This window comes from Salvia splendens, chromosome 17 (assembly GCF_004379255.2).
Source record: "Salvia splendens isolate huo1 chromosome 17, SspV2, whole genome shotgun sequence".
Classification (NCBI taxonomy): domain Eukaryota; kingdom Viridiplantae; phylum Streptophyta; class Magnoliopsida; order Lamiales; family Lamiaceae; genus Salvia; species Salvia splendens.
This window is the reverse complement of record NC_056048.1, coordinates 8,937,087-8,957,500: the sequence shown is the minus strand read 5'-3', so window position 1 is coordinate 8,957,500 and position 20,414 is coordinate 8,937,087. Positions and strand designations below refer to the sequence as shown.

At 33.8% G+C, this 20,414-nt stretch overlaps 3 protein-coding genes across 5 annotated transcripts; 1 reads left to right on the top strand and 2 right to left on the bottom strand.

The window, feature by feature from the left end:
- Positions 1–2,393: 2,393 nt before the first annotated feature.
- Positions 2,394–4,728, bottom strand: LOC121773583 (uncharacterized tRNA/rRNA methyltransferase slr1673-like). Of its 3 annotated transcripts, none has more exons than XM_042170473.1 (5): positions 4,148–4,728; positions 3,327–3,358; positions 3,070–3,257; positions 2,915–2,965; positions 2,394–2,829 (listed from the first exon to the last, which is right to left on the bottom strand). In XM_042170473.1, the coding sequence occupies exons 1-5, from the start codon at positions 4,429–4,431 to the stop codon at positions 2,440–2,442; spliced, it is 945 nt and encodes a 314-aa protein (XP_042026407.1). In that variant the 5' UTR covers positions 4,432–4,728; the 3' UTR covers positions 2,394–2,439. The 3 variants fall into 3 exon arrangements, with proteins under 3 accessions (XP_042026407.1, XP_042026408.1, XP_042026406.1); XM_042170474.1 differs by having other exon boundaries at positions 3,070–3,245; positions 4,148–4,727; XM_042170472.1 differs by having other exon boundaries at positions 3,070–3,358; positions 4,148–4,718.
- Positions 4,729–5,527: 799 nt separating this feature from the next.
- Positions 5,528–10,907, top strand: LOC121774127 (kinesin-like protein KIN-14R). The gene is made up of 18 exons (XM_042171045.1): positions 5,528–5,848; positions 6,216–6,514; positions 6,606–6,777; positions 6,866–6,936; positions 7,028–7,211; positions 7,307–7,416; positions 7,518–7,617; positions 7,689–7,775; positions 7,846–8,022; positions 8,116–8,386; positions 8,470–8,631; positions 8,722–8,937; positions 9,036–9,073; positions 9,177–9,340; positions 9,433–9,684; positions 9,781–9,921; positions 10,011–10,079; positions 10,163–10,907. The coding sequence occupies exons 1-18, from the start codon at positions 5,647–5,649 to the stop codon at positions 10,667–10,669; spliced, it is 3,222 nt and encodes a 1,073-aa protein (XP_042026979.1). The 5' UTR covers positions 5,528–5,646; the 3' UTR covers positions 10,670–10,907.
- Positions 10,908–18,749: 7,842 nt separating this feature from the next.
- On the bottom strand, positions 18,750–19,863 carry LOC121774017 (dof zinc finger protein DOF5.7-like). The gene has a single exon (XM_042170933.1). It carries the CDS (start codon positions 19,666–19,668, stop codon positions 18,925–18,927), a length of 744 nt encoding a protein of 247 aa, XP_042026867.1. The 5' UTR covers positions 19,669–19,863; the 3' UTR covers positions 18,750–18,924.
- Between the last annotated feature and the right edge of the window lie 551 nt (positions 19,864–20,414).

Here is a 20,414-nt window from a genome sequence, read left to right as displayed (position 1 = left end):
CGACTAGACATGATATAAGTAGTGATAGTTATCATAGTTTCAATCAGTTAATTTATTTTGATTTGGTGTTTGATAGCTAAGGATAATTGTGAGTTATCATATTTAAATGTTTGGTACAACAAGTTACCGATAAAAATGATTAATGTTTACTTAGTTTCTAGATGATCAATTGCAAACAAAGTGAGGTACAATAAATTTGCAAAAATCTGTATATCTAAGGCGATGAACAAGATTAAGTGAAAGAATACAAAATTAAAAGAAGAGTGAGGAAGACTAGAAAAGCAGGCTGGAGGAAAATCTCGAAATAAAAACGGTGGGGTAGATTTTTTGAACTGACGGCGGTGTGTGGCGTAATTCAAATTAGGGTTTACAATATTCAAGAACAGTGATAGGTAGCGAATGGGAGCATTTGGAATTTTCATTTTTTAATTCTTTAATTAATACTCTCTCCGTCCCATATTAGATGTTACACTTGGAAGATGGCATGCGATTTTAGCAGATGTTATTTTGTGTGTTAAGTGGTGAGAGGAAATATAATTTTATAATTGATGTGAGAGAGAACTTTTTACAAAAGAAGAAATATGACGTCTTTTGTGGGACAAACTAAAAAGAAAAGTGTGACATCTATTATGGGACGGAGGGAGTATTAAAAAGTTGACATGTTTTTTTAGTCAACTAATATTTTATATAATACTCCATCCGTCCCATAATAATTGTCACTCTTTTCCATTTCGTTTCGTCCCACAATAATTGTCACTCTTTTCCATTTCGGTCCGTCTCACAATAATTGTCATACTACATTTTTACCATAAATGGTAAGTAGGTATTACATTCCACTAACTCACTTAACTCACATTTTATTATAAAATCAGTATAAAAAAAGTGAGTTCCACATTCCAACCTAAGAGAGTGACAATTATTATGGGACAGAGGGAGTATTTTATTCATGCACCCCATATAACTAATTTTTTAAAAGCATTTGTTCACAAATTAATAACACCGGTCCCACTAAATGCTTTCTTCCCTAAATTAGAATAGAAACTCATGTTTTCTTTCCAAATATGGATAAACATTCTTCTGCAACACGGATTATTTCTCGTCTGCAACTCCATATTATTGATTCCTACTCCTATTATTACCTCCGTCCTACCAAATGTGTCATATTTTTCCATTTCAGTATGTCCCACAATAAGACTCACATTTCACATTTATCATAAATAGTAAGTAGATCCCACATTTTACCAACCAATTCTACTCACATTTTATTATAAAACCAATGTTTTAAAAATCGGACCGGTGGTGAAGCTACTGGTTCATGGTTCAACCGGACGGACCGGTTTAATCACTGGTCGAACCGTTTTACTATTACAAATATATATAATTCAATTTATAATGTAAAATATAGTGTCCAATATAATAAATGATAAAATATGATCAATAATATATCACAAAAACATTTAATCTTACAAAAAATCAGTATATACAAATATAAAACATTAAAATTTAGTGAATATAATAAAATATACAAATTGTTAGTTAGTGTGAATAAAAATTAAATATTTTACATATAAAAATAAACCAAATTTATATTAATTCAAAAAAATGTATGTGGTTGAATAATCGAATACAAATTATTAGTTAGTTTAAACAAAAGGATACTTTAATATCAATAGTTAGGCTACATAAATTAAATATATGCTATAAAAATATATATTTAGTAAATAATAAACTATAATAAATAAATATATTGAAAAAATTGAATCTTACTCCCTCCGTCCCATGTTACTCGCACTTTTCATTTTAGGCAGTAAATTTGGGATTGATTTTTTAGTGTAATTAAATTAGAATTTTAAGTGTAATGAGACATCACTTAGTAAATGAGCTCTTAACTTAAACTAACATATTAATTAAATGCATTAATTCTAACTTAAACTATAAATAGTCTAAGGAGTTTGTGACGAACCGAAAAACAACAGTGCAAGTAACATGGGACGGAGGGAGTATAATATAACGATAGTAATAAGCGTTATAGTAATAATATAGTAACTAGGAAAGTATAGATAAAATTTAGAGGATGATAATTATATGTATCATAATAAATAATTACATAAAAAATATAAAATAAATGAATTATTAGTTGGTTTAAATAAAAATATTAATATTCTATGTTATTTGATACTCCACATACATGCAAACATTTATAATACTCGTCGTAAGTACTACTGCTAAGTAATAGAAACATAACCAGATTTAAGTATTCATTTCAACTTCCTGTTTCTAATATTTGTTCAATTCTAAACAGTGTTGTGTTTGTGTAAGTATATATTCAGAATATCATACTTGTGTATTGTGTCGTTATCGCATTGGCTAACACTGCACATTAATTATAGAAAGAAAGAAAAAAGATGTTTAGTAATACTATTAAGTGAAGCATGTTTACTATTTGTGACGCTGCAACATATACATGAAAATCCCACCAGCTACTGATACATTTAGAGACTCAAATTCTCCAGACATGGGAATGCTTACAAGCTCACAAGCCCTCCGGCTAAACTGCGAGAGCCCCGCGCCTTCGCTTCCTAATACCAGGCACAGCGGCAAATCCTCCATGGACTCTGCAAGATCTTTAGAAAGTTTCATCACCGGTTTCAGGTCGTCCCCCTTGGCTGGATGGCCGGCCAACATCCTCATCTGAAACTCATCTCTGAGGTCTCCTACGTTTTCCCAACTACCCGAAACAATCGGAATCTGAAAGCTGGCTCCACGGCAAGCTCTGAGTGCCTTGTCGTTGAACGGATCACAACAGCCGGGCAGAAGGAAAACACCATCCTGTTGAACAGGGAAATGTTGGAACAAAATACATGTAAAGAAGAAAAAAAGTTCGAATTTTTTCTATGAAAATAACAGCCCTTACCCATCTGAATGCTGTTGCAGATCTTACAAGTGTGCCTAGGTTTCCGGGATCCTGCCAATAATCGAGAATGAAAAAATCTACTTATTTTCAAGAAAAATTTCTACTGTTGTCATGTTACATAATTAAGGTGATTGTCTGTAATTAGTGAAGCATACCTGGATCCCATCGAGAACTAGAATCCTATGTGGAAATGGAAACAATGTTCGGCAATCTTCATCATGCTTGTTGACAATCCGAAAACTTGAAGGGATTCTCATCAAAGCAATGACTTCAACAGAATCAACAGACTGGATACCGGATATTTTTCTTATCACCTCCGGACTAACTTCAACTACGTGAACAGCTTTATAATCGATTTCTTCAGGAATAGAACAGTTATCCACCACAAACAAGCATTCAATTATAGGCTTACCTGTTTCTGACATATGAGAGCTGTAAATCTCCCTGCAAAAAGTAGATTTTCACTTTAACAAAGCACTACCTCCAACTGAGTAGATTTTCACATTAACAAAAAGTAGATTTTCACATTAACAAATGACATATGAGAGCAGTAAATCTACTTAGATAAGATGTAATTTTCACATTAACAAAGCACTACCTCCAAATTATAGGTAGTAATGGAGCACAACTGAGAAATGGTCTGCATTAACGTCAACCACTCTAGAAACAAAGATAAACAAAGATAACCTCTAACTCTCTAGACTATAACCTCGCTAACTTTCTTTTAAATTCATTTGTAGGGTGCAGAAAACCGGGGTGAATGCAAGCCTCCTAGGAAAATTCTTACAGGCACCTAAAACTCACCAATAATGAAAGCAAGGTAAAATTAACAAGCAGCACATACACATGCTAGAATTTTATAAACAAAAGAAGCCCAAAACCTTCAATGAACACTGACATTGTTCAACTAAGTCTAACAATCCTTGCCGAATGTCGAATTAAAGCTGCTGCAATTTCCAATGAACACTGACATTGTTGAACTAAGTCTAATAGTCCTTGATTATTGGGACTTTCCCCTTCCTTTATCACTTTAACAACACAGTTGATAGATTCAACACCTGGTGAATTAAACAAAATGCTATTGTAGACTTTGCAGATGCTTATGTTGTGATCGTTTGCAAATAGATAGGATAAATGCAGTTGGTGAATTTCTTCACAGGAAACAATAAACAAAACTCTAAATAGCAATCTTGATAAAGACAAGAAGAATTTGAGAGGAGAAAATGAAGTCACCTTAGAGGAGTAGTGCCGACAACGAGAACCATGCCATGAAGATGACGATGCGAGGAGCTCTGCCGAAGCTTCACACAATGTTTAACAAATGGGTTGGACGTGCTTATAATGGAATTCACATTTGGAGGTAAAGAAAACGCCTTCTTTGAGGCATTTTCACGAACACCTTCGTCGCAATGTCGAATTTTACAAGTGGCGTGAAAAGCTGGGTTCTTGGCCTGCGAATTTGGTGGATTGGTAAGAGAAATAGAAGCTGAGATGAAGAATGTGTTCAAACATTGCATTTTTGTGTAGAACTGCGATGTTTGTTGGGAAGGTTTTTCGTAATCTTAAAAGTTATAACGATTTGTTCGTTGGTTTAGACTAGATTGTACCGATCAATGACTTTTCTTTTGAATTCTCTATCTTTTTCCTTTTTCAAATTTTGTGGACTACTAATTTTAAATAAATGGAAAAACAAAAATGTTAGTAGAACCCAACAAAATCAAAATCAAATACTTGTAATGAAAACTTGTATACACAAAATTGTTTAACAAATAAGGCTAGCTCCTTTTGTACACATTTTTACAGGTGAATGATTTTCGAAATTTGTATAACTCATTGTTATGGAAAACAACATAAAAAAAATACTAGTAAAATAGTTGTTTTATTGGAGTATATACACCATAACATTATGAGAGAAAAGATTTCTACAATAAGTTACTCTCATCTAAATACTCCATTTCCTAATACCCTTTACAAAGTGATAAATGGATCTCTATTTATGAAAAGAAAATCTATTTCTTATATAAACTCACTTTATCACTATACTATTTGTAAACTACATTATTGTAATAATTGTGTTAACATTTACTTATTTCAAAAGATTTACGTATAAAAGGGTTGAATTTTTACTTACTCCATAAAATATATATTGATATTTTTTCATTTATTTTATTTTCTTTTATTAAATTATTTAATAACACTAAAATATGTCGATTTATATACAAAATATGATTAAGTAGAATTTGATCACACTTCATGATGTAAATAATTATTATCTCAACATAAAAATAAAATAATGGCAAAATTTTAATTGTCAAATAAGTCTTATATTATAATGTTTGTTACTAAAAATATCTAATGCAAATTGTTATTATAGGCACGATAATGTTTTAATTTTATTTTAATTAGATTGTATATAATGACTTTTTTTGGAGATATTAAAAATCAATTTGTTTCAACAAAAACATTAGTAGTATCTTTTAGTTATTCGGTCCTACCAAAGTTAATTTATTAATCGGTCCCTGCATTTTAGTTAATCACATCATTCCCCATTTTTCAAATTCTACTTTAGTTCAGAAAGAGTAACGGTCATATAATTTGAAACAGATACTGAATCCAAATTCAAACGCATCCGAAAACAGTCGAAACACAGACAAAGCCGCACTCAAATTGCAGAAAGAAACGCCCATTTTCCCTAATCAAAAATCAGAAAACCCCAATTCCCGAATTCGAAAATGGAACAAAATGACGATTTCCAATTATTCAATGTCAATCAAGAAATTCGCAATTCTTCCACCGGTTTCGATTTGGGAGAAGCACAGAATTCGACTCAAGACATGGAAGAAGACGAAAAGGAAGAGTCTGTGGCTGATCTAATGGTTTGGGATTCTTGTGCGAGATTAATCCCTAACGGCTTCACAGTTCCTTGCCCTACAGGTACGCCTTCTAGATGTTTTTGAAAATGTTTCAAACAATATCAAGATTAGGGTTTTGTTCTCTGAAGAATACTAGGTCTTGTTGTAGAAACATCTCTTTTGCTATGAAGTAAATATTTGGGAAATGTGGCTTTGTTTTTTTGTCTGATGTTAAATAGTGTTTTTGTTTTGCTATTCTTTAATGAGGAAATGAGATCTATGAAGATGAGGGCAGAGGAATAAATTCAAGATCTCTTCCTTCTTCCCTTTTTTAACATATAAACAGAGGGAAATTCATGAAAAATCATTTTTTTTCTTCATGTTTATGCCTTCTGAGACTGCTAGACTGTTTGTTGTTTTTGACTAAAGCTCATTTCTTTGTTGATCAGATGAAATTATGCTCTTTGTCAATGCTGGTTCCATGACATCGCTGAAATCAGACTCGGGTGTTGAATTTACGGCAGACAATTTTTACGAAGGCGGAGATGCATTTCAAACAGAGGATTTCATCTCCGAGGGTGGAGACTGTTCGTTCATTCATCAGTCTGCACGACTCGGAAACTTCAGCTACAGCTTTGAGAATCTTCCGACAGGGGATTATTTCATCGATCTCCACTTTTCTGAAATTATTAATGTCAATGGCCCCAAAGGAATGAGGGTGTTCAATGTTTTCATGCAAGACGAAAAGGCAAGTGAATTTGTCAATTTTCACTGTCTTACATGAGAAAATTTCAAGTATTTGTGCCTGTAGTTTACAGTCAATTTTGTTCACAATGCAGATTTTGTCTGAATTTGATATCTTCTCCATTGTGGGGTTCAACAAACCTTTGCAAGTCATTGGTGCTCGAGCTGCTGTTAAGGATGATGGGATTCTTCGGTTAAGGTTTGAAGGGGTATTTGGGAATCCAATAGTTAGTGGAATCTGTGTAAGGATAGCACCTAAAAGCTCAGGTATTTTGTTCTGTACCTAAATGTTTCTATCTGGTAGGAATTTTTAGAAGATAACTATGAATGTTCAAGCATTTGTCATTGGTTGCAGTCCCTCAGCCGACTCATGAGTACTTTACGTGTTCAAATTGTTCTACTCAGATAGAATATCCTTCACCTCAGGTATGTTGTGAATAAACATGTTTGTAGATTTCAGAAAAAGCTATCCTTCGATTATCTTGGTATTTATAGTGGCACTATTTGGATATTTCAGAAAAAAGCTATACGAACAAAATCAGTAGCCAAGTATGAGAAAGATATACAAGAGTTGAAAGACACATTGAAGCAAAAGACTGACGAATGTTATCAGTCGTGGATGTCTTGGAGTGCAACCAACGAACAACTACAAAGGGTTAGGATGGACCTTGACAATAAGACATTCCAGACATACTCCCTAGGTAAGAATTGGTTAGGATTGTTGTCACATTTTTGAACTTAAGGTAATTTGTGGCACTTAAGATTCTGTGATCCAATTTTGTCAAATTTTTTATAGACAAAACTCTAGAGGAGCAAGCCACGAAGCTTAGGGACCTTGCAAGCAAGTATGAGCACGACAAGGAATCTTGGACCAAGGCGATCAGCGACTTAGAACAGAAAGTAAAGGTTTGTCGACGCTTCCATATTAATACAGTGCAGAAAAATATATTGTCCATTTATTTGGAGTTCGTTTGCATTGTATGAAGCAAGCTGATTTTTTTTTGCAGATCATGAAACAAGAACATTCGGAGCTTTCTCGTGAAGCACATGAATGTGCAGACTCCATTCCTGACTTGAATAAAATGGTTTTTGCAGTTCAGGCACTTGGTACGCTTTAGAACAACATCAAATAACCTATTATGTGATATGCATATAACATAATCCGACTCATTATGCAGTTGAACAGTGTGAAGATCTCAAATTTAAGTACAATGATGAGCAAATGAAGATGCGGAAGCTCCACAATCAGTTGCAGGAGACCAAAGGTTAGCTTGTGATAACTCTTATCATGTATCTTAGATTTGAATCTATTCTCAAAATTTAGCTGTGTATCAGGGAATATCAGGGTTTTTTGTCGTTGCCGTCCCTTAAGCAAGTCTGAGGTCGTAGCTGGGTGTCCATCAGTGATGGACTTTGATGCTGCTAAGGATGGAGATCTTGGTATTGCAGCAAATGGCTCCAACAAAAAGAGTTTCAAGTTTGATCACGTTTACACTCCCAAAGATGATCAAGGTGGGCGCTTCCTATTATATTTTTCGGTTTTGGAGGAAAATATCATTCTAACACAATATCTAAATTCTTACCTACTGTTTTCTACATGAGCAGTTGATGTGTTTGCCGATGCTGCGCCCATGGTGGTTTCGGTTTTAGATGGATATAATGTTTGTATATTTGCGTATGGACAAACTGGAACAGGCAAGACATTCACAATGGAGGGTACTCAGGAGAATCGAGGAGTCAATTATCGGACCCTGGAAGAACTGTTCAAGATTGCCAATGAGAGAACTGAAACAAACACTTACAACATTTCAGTTAGTGTGCTTGAAGTTTACAATGAACAGATAAGGGATTTGCTGGCTATAGAAACATCCAAGAAGTTAGTTGTTTTCTTCTCATAAATTGAACAATTTTGGAAAGTATAGTTACACAATTAACATACTAATTGTGGAATAATTCTAGATTGGAGATAAAGCAAGCTTCTGAAGGATCACATCATATTCCTGGAATTGTTGAAGCCAAAGTGGAAAATATCCAACAAGTTTGGAATGTTCTACAAGCAGGAAGTAGCGCTCGGGCTGTTGGATCAAATAATGTGAACGAGCACAGCAGCCGGTCGCACTGGTAATGCCTTTTGCAGACTTTTAGTTTCTTTCTTCCCTGTTATCTATAAGGTCTCATCTCTCTCTCTCTCTCTCTTTTCACACATTTCAGCATGCTATGTATTATGGTAAGGAGCAAAAATCATATTACTGGAGAGTGCACGAAAAGCAAACTTTGGCTTGTGGACTTAGCAGGAAGTGAGAGGCTTGCAAAAACTGACGTGCAAGGTGACCGACTTAAAGAAGCTCAGAACATTAACAGGTCGCTCTCTGCTCTTGGAGACGTAATATCTGCTCTTGCAAATAAAAGCAGCCACATACCATACAGGTTGATGAAGTAACAGACAGCCCTTCTCATTTTGCTCAGAGTTATTACACCTTTATATATGAAACCTGACTTCGGTGCCTAATCGTTGCAACTTTCAGAAACTCGAAGCTGACTCATTTACTGCAGGATTCATTAGGTAAACTTAAATGGTTCCTCAGATTGTATAAACTCCACATAGCTACGAGGATAGATTTCCCATTCTCTTGTACAATTACAAAATGTATTTCTCATGTTTGCAGGTGGTGACTCAAAAACATTGATGTTTGTACAAATTAGTCCCTCAGATAAAGACTTAAGCGAGACTCTGAGTTCGCTTAATTTTGCAACCCGAGTCAGAGGAGTCGAGTTGGGTCCGGCTAGAAAACAAGTTGATACAAATGAGCTCCAGAAGATGAAAACTATGGTATGCTATTCAAGAAGATCAAATTTAGTATAGAATGAATGCATGCTTTAAAAACATTCTCTTGATTCGATTCCGTCTATTTCTTGATGCAGCTTGAGAAAGCACGAATGGAATGTAAGTCCAAAGATGAATCCTTGAAAAGGCTTGAAGAAAATCTACATAACCTAGAGAGTAAAGCTAAGGGAAAGGATCAGTTCTACAAAACCCAATTGGAAAAACTAAAAGAGTTGGAGGGTCAAGTAGAGTTGAAGTCATCACTGCAATGCCAATCCGAGAAGCAGGTTTCACATCTTTCGGAGAAGTTAAAGGGGAAAGAAGAATCGTGTTCCAGACTTCAACAGAAGGTGAGATATCGACTTTTATGTGCCTACTACCACTCTGCTCAGGTAAGGTAAACTTGGAAATCTTGAAAATTAATCCTTTCCTCGTGTTTGTTGAAGGTCGTGGAGTTGGAGAACAAGCTGAAAGAGAAAGACGAAAAGCATTCTACAACATACCAAATTAAGGTTAATGATCTTGAGAACAAGTTGAGAGAGCAAATGCAACAATCTGAGTCCAATTCTCAAACACTCGAACATAAGGTTCTTGCTCTTGTTTTTACATAAATAAAACATGCAGTATTGTTTCGAAGAAAAGTCACATGTATAATCGAAAGTTCTATCATGGTTAGGTCAAAGAGCTTGAAAGAAAGTTGACAGAACGGGATGAAAATGCGGAGTGTCTCTCCCTGAGGCAAACGGTACTCACAACATTCTTAACTTGAAACAAGCCCGTGGATGCATGTTCACTGCTAACATTATTATTTATATGTGATTATTGCAGATTAAAGAACTCGAAGACAAACTGAGAGAGCAAGAACAGCAGCCGGTGAGAGAGGAGATGACAAATGAAACTGAGCATCGCATTCTAAGAAGTTTGAGTCTAGCAAACCGCAGAGGCAGTCACGGCTCTGCTATGGCCAAGGAGAATGACAATCTCCATGAGGTCAGAAGGAAGAGATTATCAAGAAACAGTGAAGTTGGAGTTCCACCTTCGGTGAGCCACCACCACGCCAAGGAGAATGACAATCTCCATGAGGTCAGGAGGAAGAGATTATCAAGAAACAGCGAAGTTGAGAATAATGGTGCAGTTCCACCTCCGGTGAGCGACCACCGCGGCTACAAAAGCAGGCGTTCAGATCCTCCAAAGCCTGCCGCTGCTGGAGTTTCAAGAGTGACGAAGCCATCAATCGCGGTGCAGAGGCCCGTTGCACGTGTGAAGACGACAAGAGACGCAGCAGTTCAGGAGATCAAGGAGAAGGACAGCAAGAAAAGAATGTGGACCAGATAGCGAACTAAGTAATGCCCCATTACTTCTCTAACTCACAAATTGACATCCTGACTGCCTGCCTTAATAGTGTGTGTGTGCATGTTTTCAAAGTTGTAATATTAGTGAGTTTGTCTACGAAATCACTATCTATATAATATAGTACCAAATTACTGATTAGTGAGTTGTTTTCATGCTGTTTGTCTTCCGCTAAAACACTTTTTGGCAAGATTTTTGTAATATGCATGGCCCATTCAAATGATTTTTATTAGTAATATCATTCATAACATAAACTTTTCTATAACTTTTGTTCATATTCACTTCAAAACACTAGACACTGAATGATCAATGTTTCTTCAAGTTTGGAGAAGCTCAAAATGAAATAAGCTGTTTCTTGAAAATTCAGTTTCCTTTGTAGTAAGAAATTTCCTGGAAATATTTCTTGAAAATACACAACCATAAATGCAAATTGCAAAATTAGAAGGGGCAAAGTAATTAAAGTCGGGTGGAAAAAACCGTTGAAGATGTAAAAAAACAAAAAAAAAGTAAAAAAGAGTGAACTATGAAAAAAATGTGCACCTTTTCGGTAGATTTTAGACTAAAGTCCCAAAATGGTCCCTAACATTTGACCATTTTATCTTTTTGGTCCTAAACTTTATCTTTTTGATTTTTTGGTCCTGCACATATGAAAATTTGATCATTTTGCTAAACTAACAGATCCGTCAAATATTTAACGGTCAACATGTTTAAGTCTGATTTTGACCCATTTACCATCTTTAAGTATGATTATTAACTCTCAAATTATATCTTTAATTATTATATTAGACATTATCATTTTAAAATACAAAACAAATATATTAAAACACAAAATGAAATAAAAATAACATCCGTAGCCTCAATCTCTAATCTTTTGCTCTTAAATTTCTAATCTTTTCTCTTCAATCTCCTTCGTTGCATGAATTTGAAGAGCAGTAGTAACAACAACAACCAAGTAATCTGGCACTGGTGCCCTGGTGTAAAGTATTTCAACCGAAAATTTTCTTCAAGAAATGTTGAAAATTGGGGCACAATCGAAGTAATCACTGAACTTGACTGCATCAAGAGTTGCGCTGGACATGAGCAATTTGAAATTGGGACGAGCTCGAGCAACATCCTTGAGCAAACTGTTGACGGAATTCGTGGAGTAATCTTTCATCCGTCATGTATTTCAGAACCGTATTCTTCGATGTGCGGTCTTCGAATCGAATCGAGTAGCCGACTTCGTGCCCTAGCTTCACCCCCTTCTCTCGAGCATCTCGACTTCGTGCCCTAGCTTCACCCCCTTCTCTCGAGCAACTCTAGCGGCGACGCTCATGGCCGCCAATCGCCGCAACTGCGTGCATCCGATCATTCTTCGTGCGTGTATCCCGCCTCGTTAAGAAATTACGGTATCCGCGTCGTCTTCCCGGAGCCAGTTTCTCCCAGATCTACTAGGGTTCTTCGGTCAAAGATGAACGAGAAAGAAGAAGAATCTGAAAAAAAGAGTTTTTTTTTAATTTACTTTTTAGAATAATAATTTATTATTTTAGGAAAAATAAAAAATTCTAAACTAAATGAAATGGGTCAAAATCAGACTTAAACATGTTGACCGTTAAATATTTGACGGATCTGTTAGTTTAGGACCAAAAAATCAAAAAGATAAAGTTTAGGACTAAAAGATAAAATGGTCAAATGTTAGGGACCATTTTGGGACTTTAGTCTAGATTTTATCACATTTCAGATACTTTTACACTATTTTCGTAAGAAAGTAAAGAAATGGGAAAATAGCCTTAAGTAAAAAAAAAATGCGTAAATAGCTTACTCCAGTGGCGGATCCAGGAACTAAATATCGTGGGTCGAACGAAATAATAATAGTACTGTTTAAAATAATTATTTAAATTATTATTTTTATAAATATATATTTTAATTTATATAATTATTCTGAGTACCGATAGTATGCAAACAACATGTATAATTTTTTTGGGATATTGGCGCCTAATATTACAAAAAATTTCAAAAATTTATTTTTCCCACGAACTTTGAACTTGACATATTATAATATCACAAATTTAAATAGTTGTCGAATTTTTCTCACCGGCGACAAAATCTAATTACTCCTACATTAAAATGAGATGAATAACCAATCTGGCATCTAGAGATTTTGTAATCACACACCACTATTATTTTTAAGTGGTAATCATATCTTATGTGATGTAATAACAAATGAAATGTAGCTGGGTTTTTTAGTTGGTGGAAAAAATTCGACAACTATTTAAATTTGTGATATTATATGCCAAGTTTAATATTTGTAGAAAAAACAAATTTTTGGGAAATTTCAAAATACTTAGGTACCAATATCCCAATTTTTTTTTGTAACATCCTAAGTTTTACAAATGTAAAAATAATTTGAATATAAATACGAATATTAATATTGAAAATTTTAATTATAAAATCAAAATTAGAAGAAATTAAGAAGTATTTATTTTATATTTATTGAAGTATGTGTTTAAGTTAAATAAAATGATATATTGATATATAAAAAATAAATTTAACCTTAAATGAAACTATTAGACGAGACATATTTTCTAAAGAACTAATACAAATAAAGAAAGAAAAATTCAAAGCCTATTTTACAATCAAATACACATAATTCAAGATATTTAATCTAGTAGTAGGAGTATTAATTTTAATCAGATACACGTAATTCTATATGCTATAGTATTCAATTATAGCTTGCTAGGAGTAAATAATAATACAGAGAATAGAAATCAATAATGAGCAGAAAGACTTTTTGTATTCACCATCTTCAACTTGTCTCCTCAACCACTGCGCAAAACCCATTTTCGTTTCACTTTCTCAAACCTCTCCATTTCTTCATTCTCGACAACCGCCTCCCACTGCCTCACTTCTTTTCTCTATGCTAGTCTCCTCATAATCTCACTGCGTTGGGTCGGAGGTTGATGAAAGGAGCTTTCCAGCGGAACTCCGAGGCCGATGGTGTGGTCGGCCGACCCCGCCCGACCCCACCTGGATCCGCCGATGGCTTACTCCCTCGGTCCCCACTCGAGTGATGGACTTGTTTTCAGCATGTATTTCGAGAAAATGATAATAAATAGTTACAGTGGAGAGAAAATTAGACAAGAGAGAGAATAATGTAGAGGAATCCGACTTCTATATTATTCTTTCTCTTACTTTACATTCTCTCAACTTCAGTTATTTATTACTTCCTCCGTCACACTCAAGATGTCCACATTCTTGAGTGACACGGGATTTTAGGAGAAGTTAGGTTGGACATTCTTGAGTCACACAGGATTAAGTAGAGAGAAAAAAGGTAGTTGAATATTTTAATGAAGCCAGAAGAGTGAGTGATTTATTTTCAAATACATAAAGTAGACATTTTAAGTGGGATAAACTGAAAATGAAAGGTGAGCATCTTGAGTGAGACGGGGGATATCATTTTCTCCGAACAACAGCCAAAAAGAAATCAATTGCATGAGTTGGGAGAGGAAGTATAAAAGTTCGATATTGAAAAGGTGTAAATCCTATTATCAAATGACTTTTTGTTGTTGTTCACTATAAAAAGATGTATATGATTAAATAGAGAAAGAAACTATGATGTTTGGGCCCGCCCAATTTGATTATTGAGCTTTTTTTCATTGGAATCTAATAATATAGAGTAAACTACGAAAATAGTCCTTATACTGTGTGTTTATCTCGCCCTTAATTCTTGGACTTTCAAAATATCCTCAGACAACTTTGGACTAAGCGTGTATCTCGAAAATGGTCCTTTTTCACTGTTTTGGGTCGAAAATACCCTTTTGAGCATTTGGGCAATTTGGTCTTTTTACACTTTTAACATTTTAAATCTGATATTATTTCAGTGATGTACTAAATTTGATATTATTTCAAAATTATCATTCTTCTTCCCTTTTGCCATCCTTCACTTTGTTTCTTTATTTCAATATTAGATTTAATTTTATAAAATTAAATTTTAAATTTTGATTTTTAAATATCAATAAATTTTTTTAATTAAAACTATTAATTCATGGACACTATAAATATTGATTAAAATTATTAATTTTTGTTATTTAATATAATATTCAGCTGAATTGAAGAAGTACAGATTAATCATGATGGAAAAATAAAAGCTATTCTATTTAGCCTTCGTTCGGTTGTTATAATTGCTTGTGATTAAATATTATGAAGTTGACTAAAAATTTATTGATATTTAAAAATCAAAATTTAAAATTTAATTTTATAAAATTAAATCTAATAAATAAAGAAACAAAGTGAAGGATAGTAAAGGGAAGAAGAATGATAATTTTGAAATAATATCAGATTTAGTACATCACTGAAATAATATCTGATTTAAAATGTTAAAAGTGTAAAAAGATCAAATTTTCCAAATGCTCAAAAGGGTATTTTCATCCCAAAACAGTGAAAAAAGACCATTTTCGAGATAAACGCTTAGTACAGGATTGTCTGGGGATATTTTGAAAGCCCGTGAACTAAGGGCGAGATAAACGCGTAGTCCAGGGACTGTTTTGTAGTTCACTCAATAATAGTATAAAACTACGTTACTTCTCAGTCCAGTTTCTAGTTCAATTCTAACAGGGTTTTGTGACATGTTTGATAGTAGATAATACTAGTACTAGTTTACTAAAAACAAATTAGGTGACCAAAATAGACAATAAGTCAATAATCTTGGCAGAGATTAAGTAATTAATGTTACTTATATTTTTTACATTTATTTTTTGAAATAGGGGTAATTAGATTTGACGACAAAATCCCAATTTCCCACTCATTTAATAGGAAGATGTGATGGAAACAAACGTAATTATATTGATGAAGTCTATGTTAAGTTTTTAATGCATGCATGCCAATAAAAAGGAAATAAAACTCACACTTTCACAATTTTCCTACTATATTTTTTTCATCTATTTTATTTGATAGGTGAAGTTAAGTTGAGACATGCAAACATATGTACGAGGAGAAAAAACGAGAGCATATGACGCACTAAATGCTAAAATAAAATGATGATTTAGGAAAGGTTGGATGGTGTGAGTCTAATTCACAAGGGGCCAATTCAGCTCACCATATATTATTCACACGACTCACACCTAAAAAGTGATAATTCCAAATCTAAAACTTCGAGTTGCTTTAGATTGTCAAAAGTGATATATCCAAATTTAATTGAGATATAACATATGAATTATGACAATGAACCTTTGCAGCATGGTAATCAATTTAATACTACTAAGTATACGGGAGTGATGAACTGTGGTTCACAATTTGCCACGTGTAATTTTCGTTTTTATTAATTAAATCGAAAAAGATAAAAAAAAACTACCAAATTAGGGTTTTGGATGAAAATGTCAATATAGTGTTTCGAAAATATCAACACAATGCCTTGAGAATATTAACACATTGCTTATATTGACATTCTACATGTATTATATCGACATATTTTATATGTTGACATTTGATGAAGTATGAAAAAAATTAAAAATTTTTGAATTTTTTTCAAATTTTGACATCAGAACATATGCAAGTGAGATCTCGTTAGAATCCTTAAGAAATTATCTTTAATTTGATATATGTTGTGCGAAAAAATAATTTAAATCGATAAAGTTATATGTGTTTTAAAGTTATGAGATATTTTTTCAAAAGTTAGTTACAACTAATTTGTTGTAAATTCACCTTAATACCCTTATTGACTTTTTTTGTTGATCGTATTGACATTCCGGGGCTAATGATCTAGGCTCTTAATTTAAATATCTAATGACTATTATTTAGTTGTAGTTAGCAATTAAGTATTGAGTTAACAATATAACACTCCCCAGTAAGGGTGTGATCCGTTGCTAACTTTTCTTAAATTGCTATCTTGCTAACTCATCAACGTAGTGTATTAAAAATATCAATACGATGATACTGAAATGTCAACATAAATTTAAGTTGATATTTTAATACATTGTGTTGACATTAATATTTAAATGTCAACATAGTTTATTAAAATGTTAACACAAATATGTGTTGACATTTTAACGTGATCGTGTTGACATTTTTAATACACTACGTTGATAAGTTAGCAAGTTAACAATTTAAGAAAAGTTAGCATTATAACACACCCCTCCCAGTAAGTCTAAGACTATTCTTATATCCAAATATATATGAAAATTATCCACACGAATCGAATCAAATAAATTTAAATAATTAAGAGGAGTCTCAAATAATAAGTTAAATTCGAAATAAAATACGAAGATGAATGAATGATCGGATGATCTAATTGGAGATAGAATTTGGAGGCTAACGTGTAGGGTGAAGACACACGCACACAAAAAAGTTTTTTTCTTTTCTTTTTCCTTAAAAATATAGTTGTGATGGCTCATGATATTCTTGCAGTTTGTAAATTGACAGTTGATATCACGTTAATCATACTATGCTACATCCATCCTCTTCTCCTCAGCCACCAATTTCCTTTCGTCGTTTTTCACATATTTAATTTAATTAAATATAATAATAAAAAGTTTCATTCGGTTCAGTTTCTAAAATTATTCTAGAAAGTAAAAGGAGAAAAACAAGAGAATTCAAGAAAAAGTAAAGTTAAACTTATCTAATCATGATCGTAGAATAACAGTCTTGCATGATACCTTTATATATTGTCTCATTAAAAAGATAGGCAATAACTATGAACTACCTATTTTCCAATTTTAACCAGATTTTTGAAACATTAATATCAATAATATTATCGAATTTTCGATTAACATGTCAAATACTATAATACTAATCGAAATTTATGAAACACTTCGGTGATAAATATTTAGATGTAACTAGAATCAGAAATTCATAGCACATTATGAATATGCTATAGGAAAAATATCGTACTAGTATAATTCATATGAATGGCCTTAATAATAAAGAAATTATAGAATAACTATTCTATTATTAATCACTTATTAAGATGTAATCGTGTCAAGTACATATAAATTGTGAATAACTATACATTAATTAACTTGATTAGGAGCAATAATGAACTCTAACCACATAATTACGTGGTGCTAAGGTAGTTTAGTGCATTAAAATATAGTTGTGCTATTAATTATCAACATATTAATCGATGGTTAATGTTCTAGCTAGTTTTGTCGAAATGAATTCAATTAATTTAGAGTCTTCTATTTAAATTAGACTAATTAGATTATGTTTCTTCCATACGTCTGTAAGTTCATGATTTCTTTTTTATTTTATTTATGCATAAAATAATATTCATCTACACACGTTTATTAAATTCTTCTACTACTACTAATTAATTAGAGGGATATTGCATGGTCCCTAAAATTGATTTAAAATATTAAAACTATTTTATTTCTCACGATGGGTCAATCACTATATCTGTACATACTTTTTCTTTATCTCAGTTTGGCACAACTAATTAAAAGTGGTCTATAATTAATACTTTGTCCCTAAAAATAGAAACTATTTCCATTTTAGTCTATCCCTTAAAAATAGAAGTTTTCTAAATTTTCTAATTTATGAAGTGGACCCCACAATCCACTAAAACAATTTCCACTGTTTTTTTTTCATTCTCTTTTACTAACAATTGTACATTAAAACCCGAGTCGTTTTAAAAGTTTCTATTTTTCAAGGACAGATGTAGTATCACAAATGTTTCACGGTGACCCATGTAGACATAGTTTTGAAAATATCTTATTCAGGTCGGGTTGAGAAATAAAATATGGAATATAAAATTTGTACTAATATTTTATACTATTTTTGAAGTTAGTGAAAAATACCACAATTGGACCAAAGTTCATGATTTAGTAACTAATATCCATTAATTAAACCCATCTAAAAATGCATGGTCTTAGCCTCTGTGTTGTGCTATTATGCATTGTCAGTAGTTGATCCCAAGTCTCCCTACTTTCCTCTTTCTTACATACAGACCGTCTGACTCTAACCAATCAACCCCATCTCCAATCCCCAACAGTATTCACACACAATAAGCCATACAAAAAGGTTACATATATCGATGACCTTGTATATTTCAACCTTCTCAAATTGAAAGTAGTACTTGTGATGGAGTATTTACTTGTATAGCTTCAAGTAATTAATCATGTGTTCTTGATGGAACTGTAATTGACACACACACACATACATATAAAAGAAAAAAAAAACACACAACAACAACAACAAAATGCTACAATTGGTACACACACACATTGATTAAACTAATTTAGCAACATTTTTATTAACCCTACACCTTTTCACGGCAGCGAAGAAGTGTAGTGACTCAATTCCGCCCACGCTTGAATCCCGCCGCTCCAATTTCCGGCATTGTTACTATTGAGGAACCACTCCGTGTTCGAGAAGCTTCCATCCGTCTTGTGATTTTCCAGGCTCTGAAACTGGATCGTCTGCGGCTTCTGGATGCTTCCAGAAGCTTCCTTCTGATTCTGAATCCCGCCGTCGCCGGCGAAGAGCGCCGCTAGTCTCTGCTGCTGCAATTTCCAGTGCAAATCCTGGTTGATCGAGCTCAGCGATTCAATCGAGGTCGCGAGACTGCTGTGGCGAGCCATTTCCTGAAACCCTAAATTCTCCCCTTGCTTGACCGAAGGGGCAAACCCTAATTGAGAGGGGTCGAGGCCGAAGCACGGAGGCTGTGGCGACAAATCGGCGAAATTGGAAGCGAATTGGTGGTTGTGGAGGTGGAAATTATCCATGGCGGAGGAGAATTTGAGGGGGGCGGCGTCGTTGGGGAGGCGGGGGGAGGGCTTGAGCTTCTTGTTCTTGCGGCAGCCGCCGCCGATGGGGACGTTGCGGAGGGCGCCGCCTTTGGTCCAGTAGCGGCGGCAGGTCTTGCAGAAGTGGCGGGGCTGGGAGAGGCTGTAGTTGTTGTAGTAGCAGAATTTGGTGTTGGGGGAGTCGCAGCGGGGGCATTTCACCGCCGGATCTTGCGCCGGTTTTCGTCTTTCGTCTTTGCCGGATGGTTTCGCGCCGCCGGAGGACATTGAGTTATTAGGATAGAGAGAGGAAAAAAGAAGAGGAAGAAGAAGAAAGTGGTTGTGGAGTTGTGGAGTTTGGAAGTTTGGAGAGTGAGGGAAAGGTGATGATGGGAATTAATTGGATTCATGCATGGGGTTGATGGGAAATGAGAGGGTGTTGAGGGCCTCTTGTGATCTTCATCAAGTGGAAAACCATATTTGTGATTTCTATGGGTGTTTACATTTACATCTACAACTAGGTGCACCTATATATAAATATATGAAAATTAATTTGATAGATTTTAATGTTTAAGATAAAATCATTATATTAATTCTCTTAATTTCATTTTACAATGTTTTGATATATTTTATAATTACACGTGTCTACTGAGTTTCTTGTTTACAGTTGCAATTCATGCTTTCACTTTACTAATTTAGGAATAATGCACTTAACTAGTTGATGTCATAAACAGTTAAAATGTAAACATTCATTAGTGGAAAATGTACCACGTATTATCCCTTCATCCCTTAAAAATAGAATTTTTTTCCTTTTTTATCCATTCCTTAAAAATAGAAATTTTACTTTATAGAAAATTTCTTTCTCTCTAATGAAGTGGGATCCATTTTACACTAACACATTTTTCTTTCTATCTCTCTTACTTTACTAATTTTGCATTAAAACTTTTGCCGTTTCAAATATTTTTATTTTTAGGGGACGAAAGGAGTACAATATATAAATACTACAGAAATAAAAAATATCCCATACTCCTTTA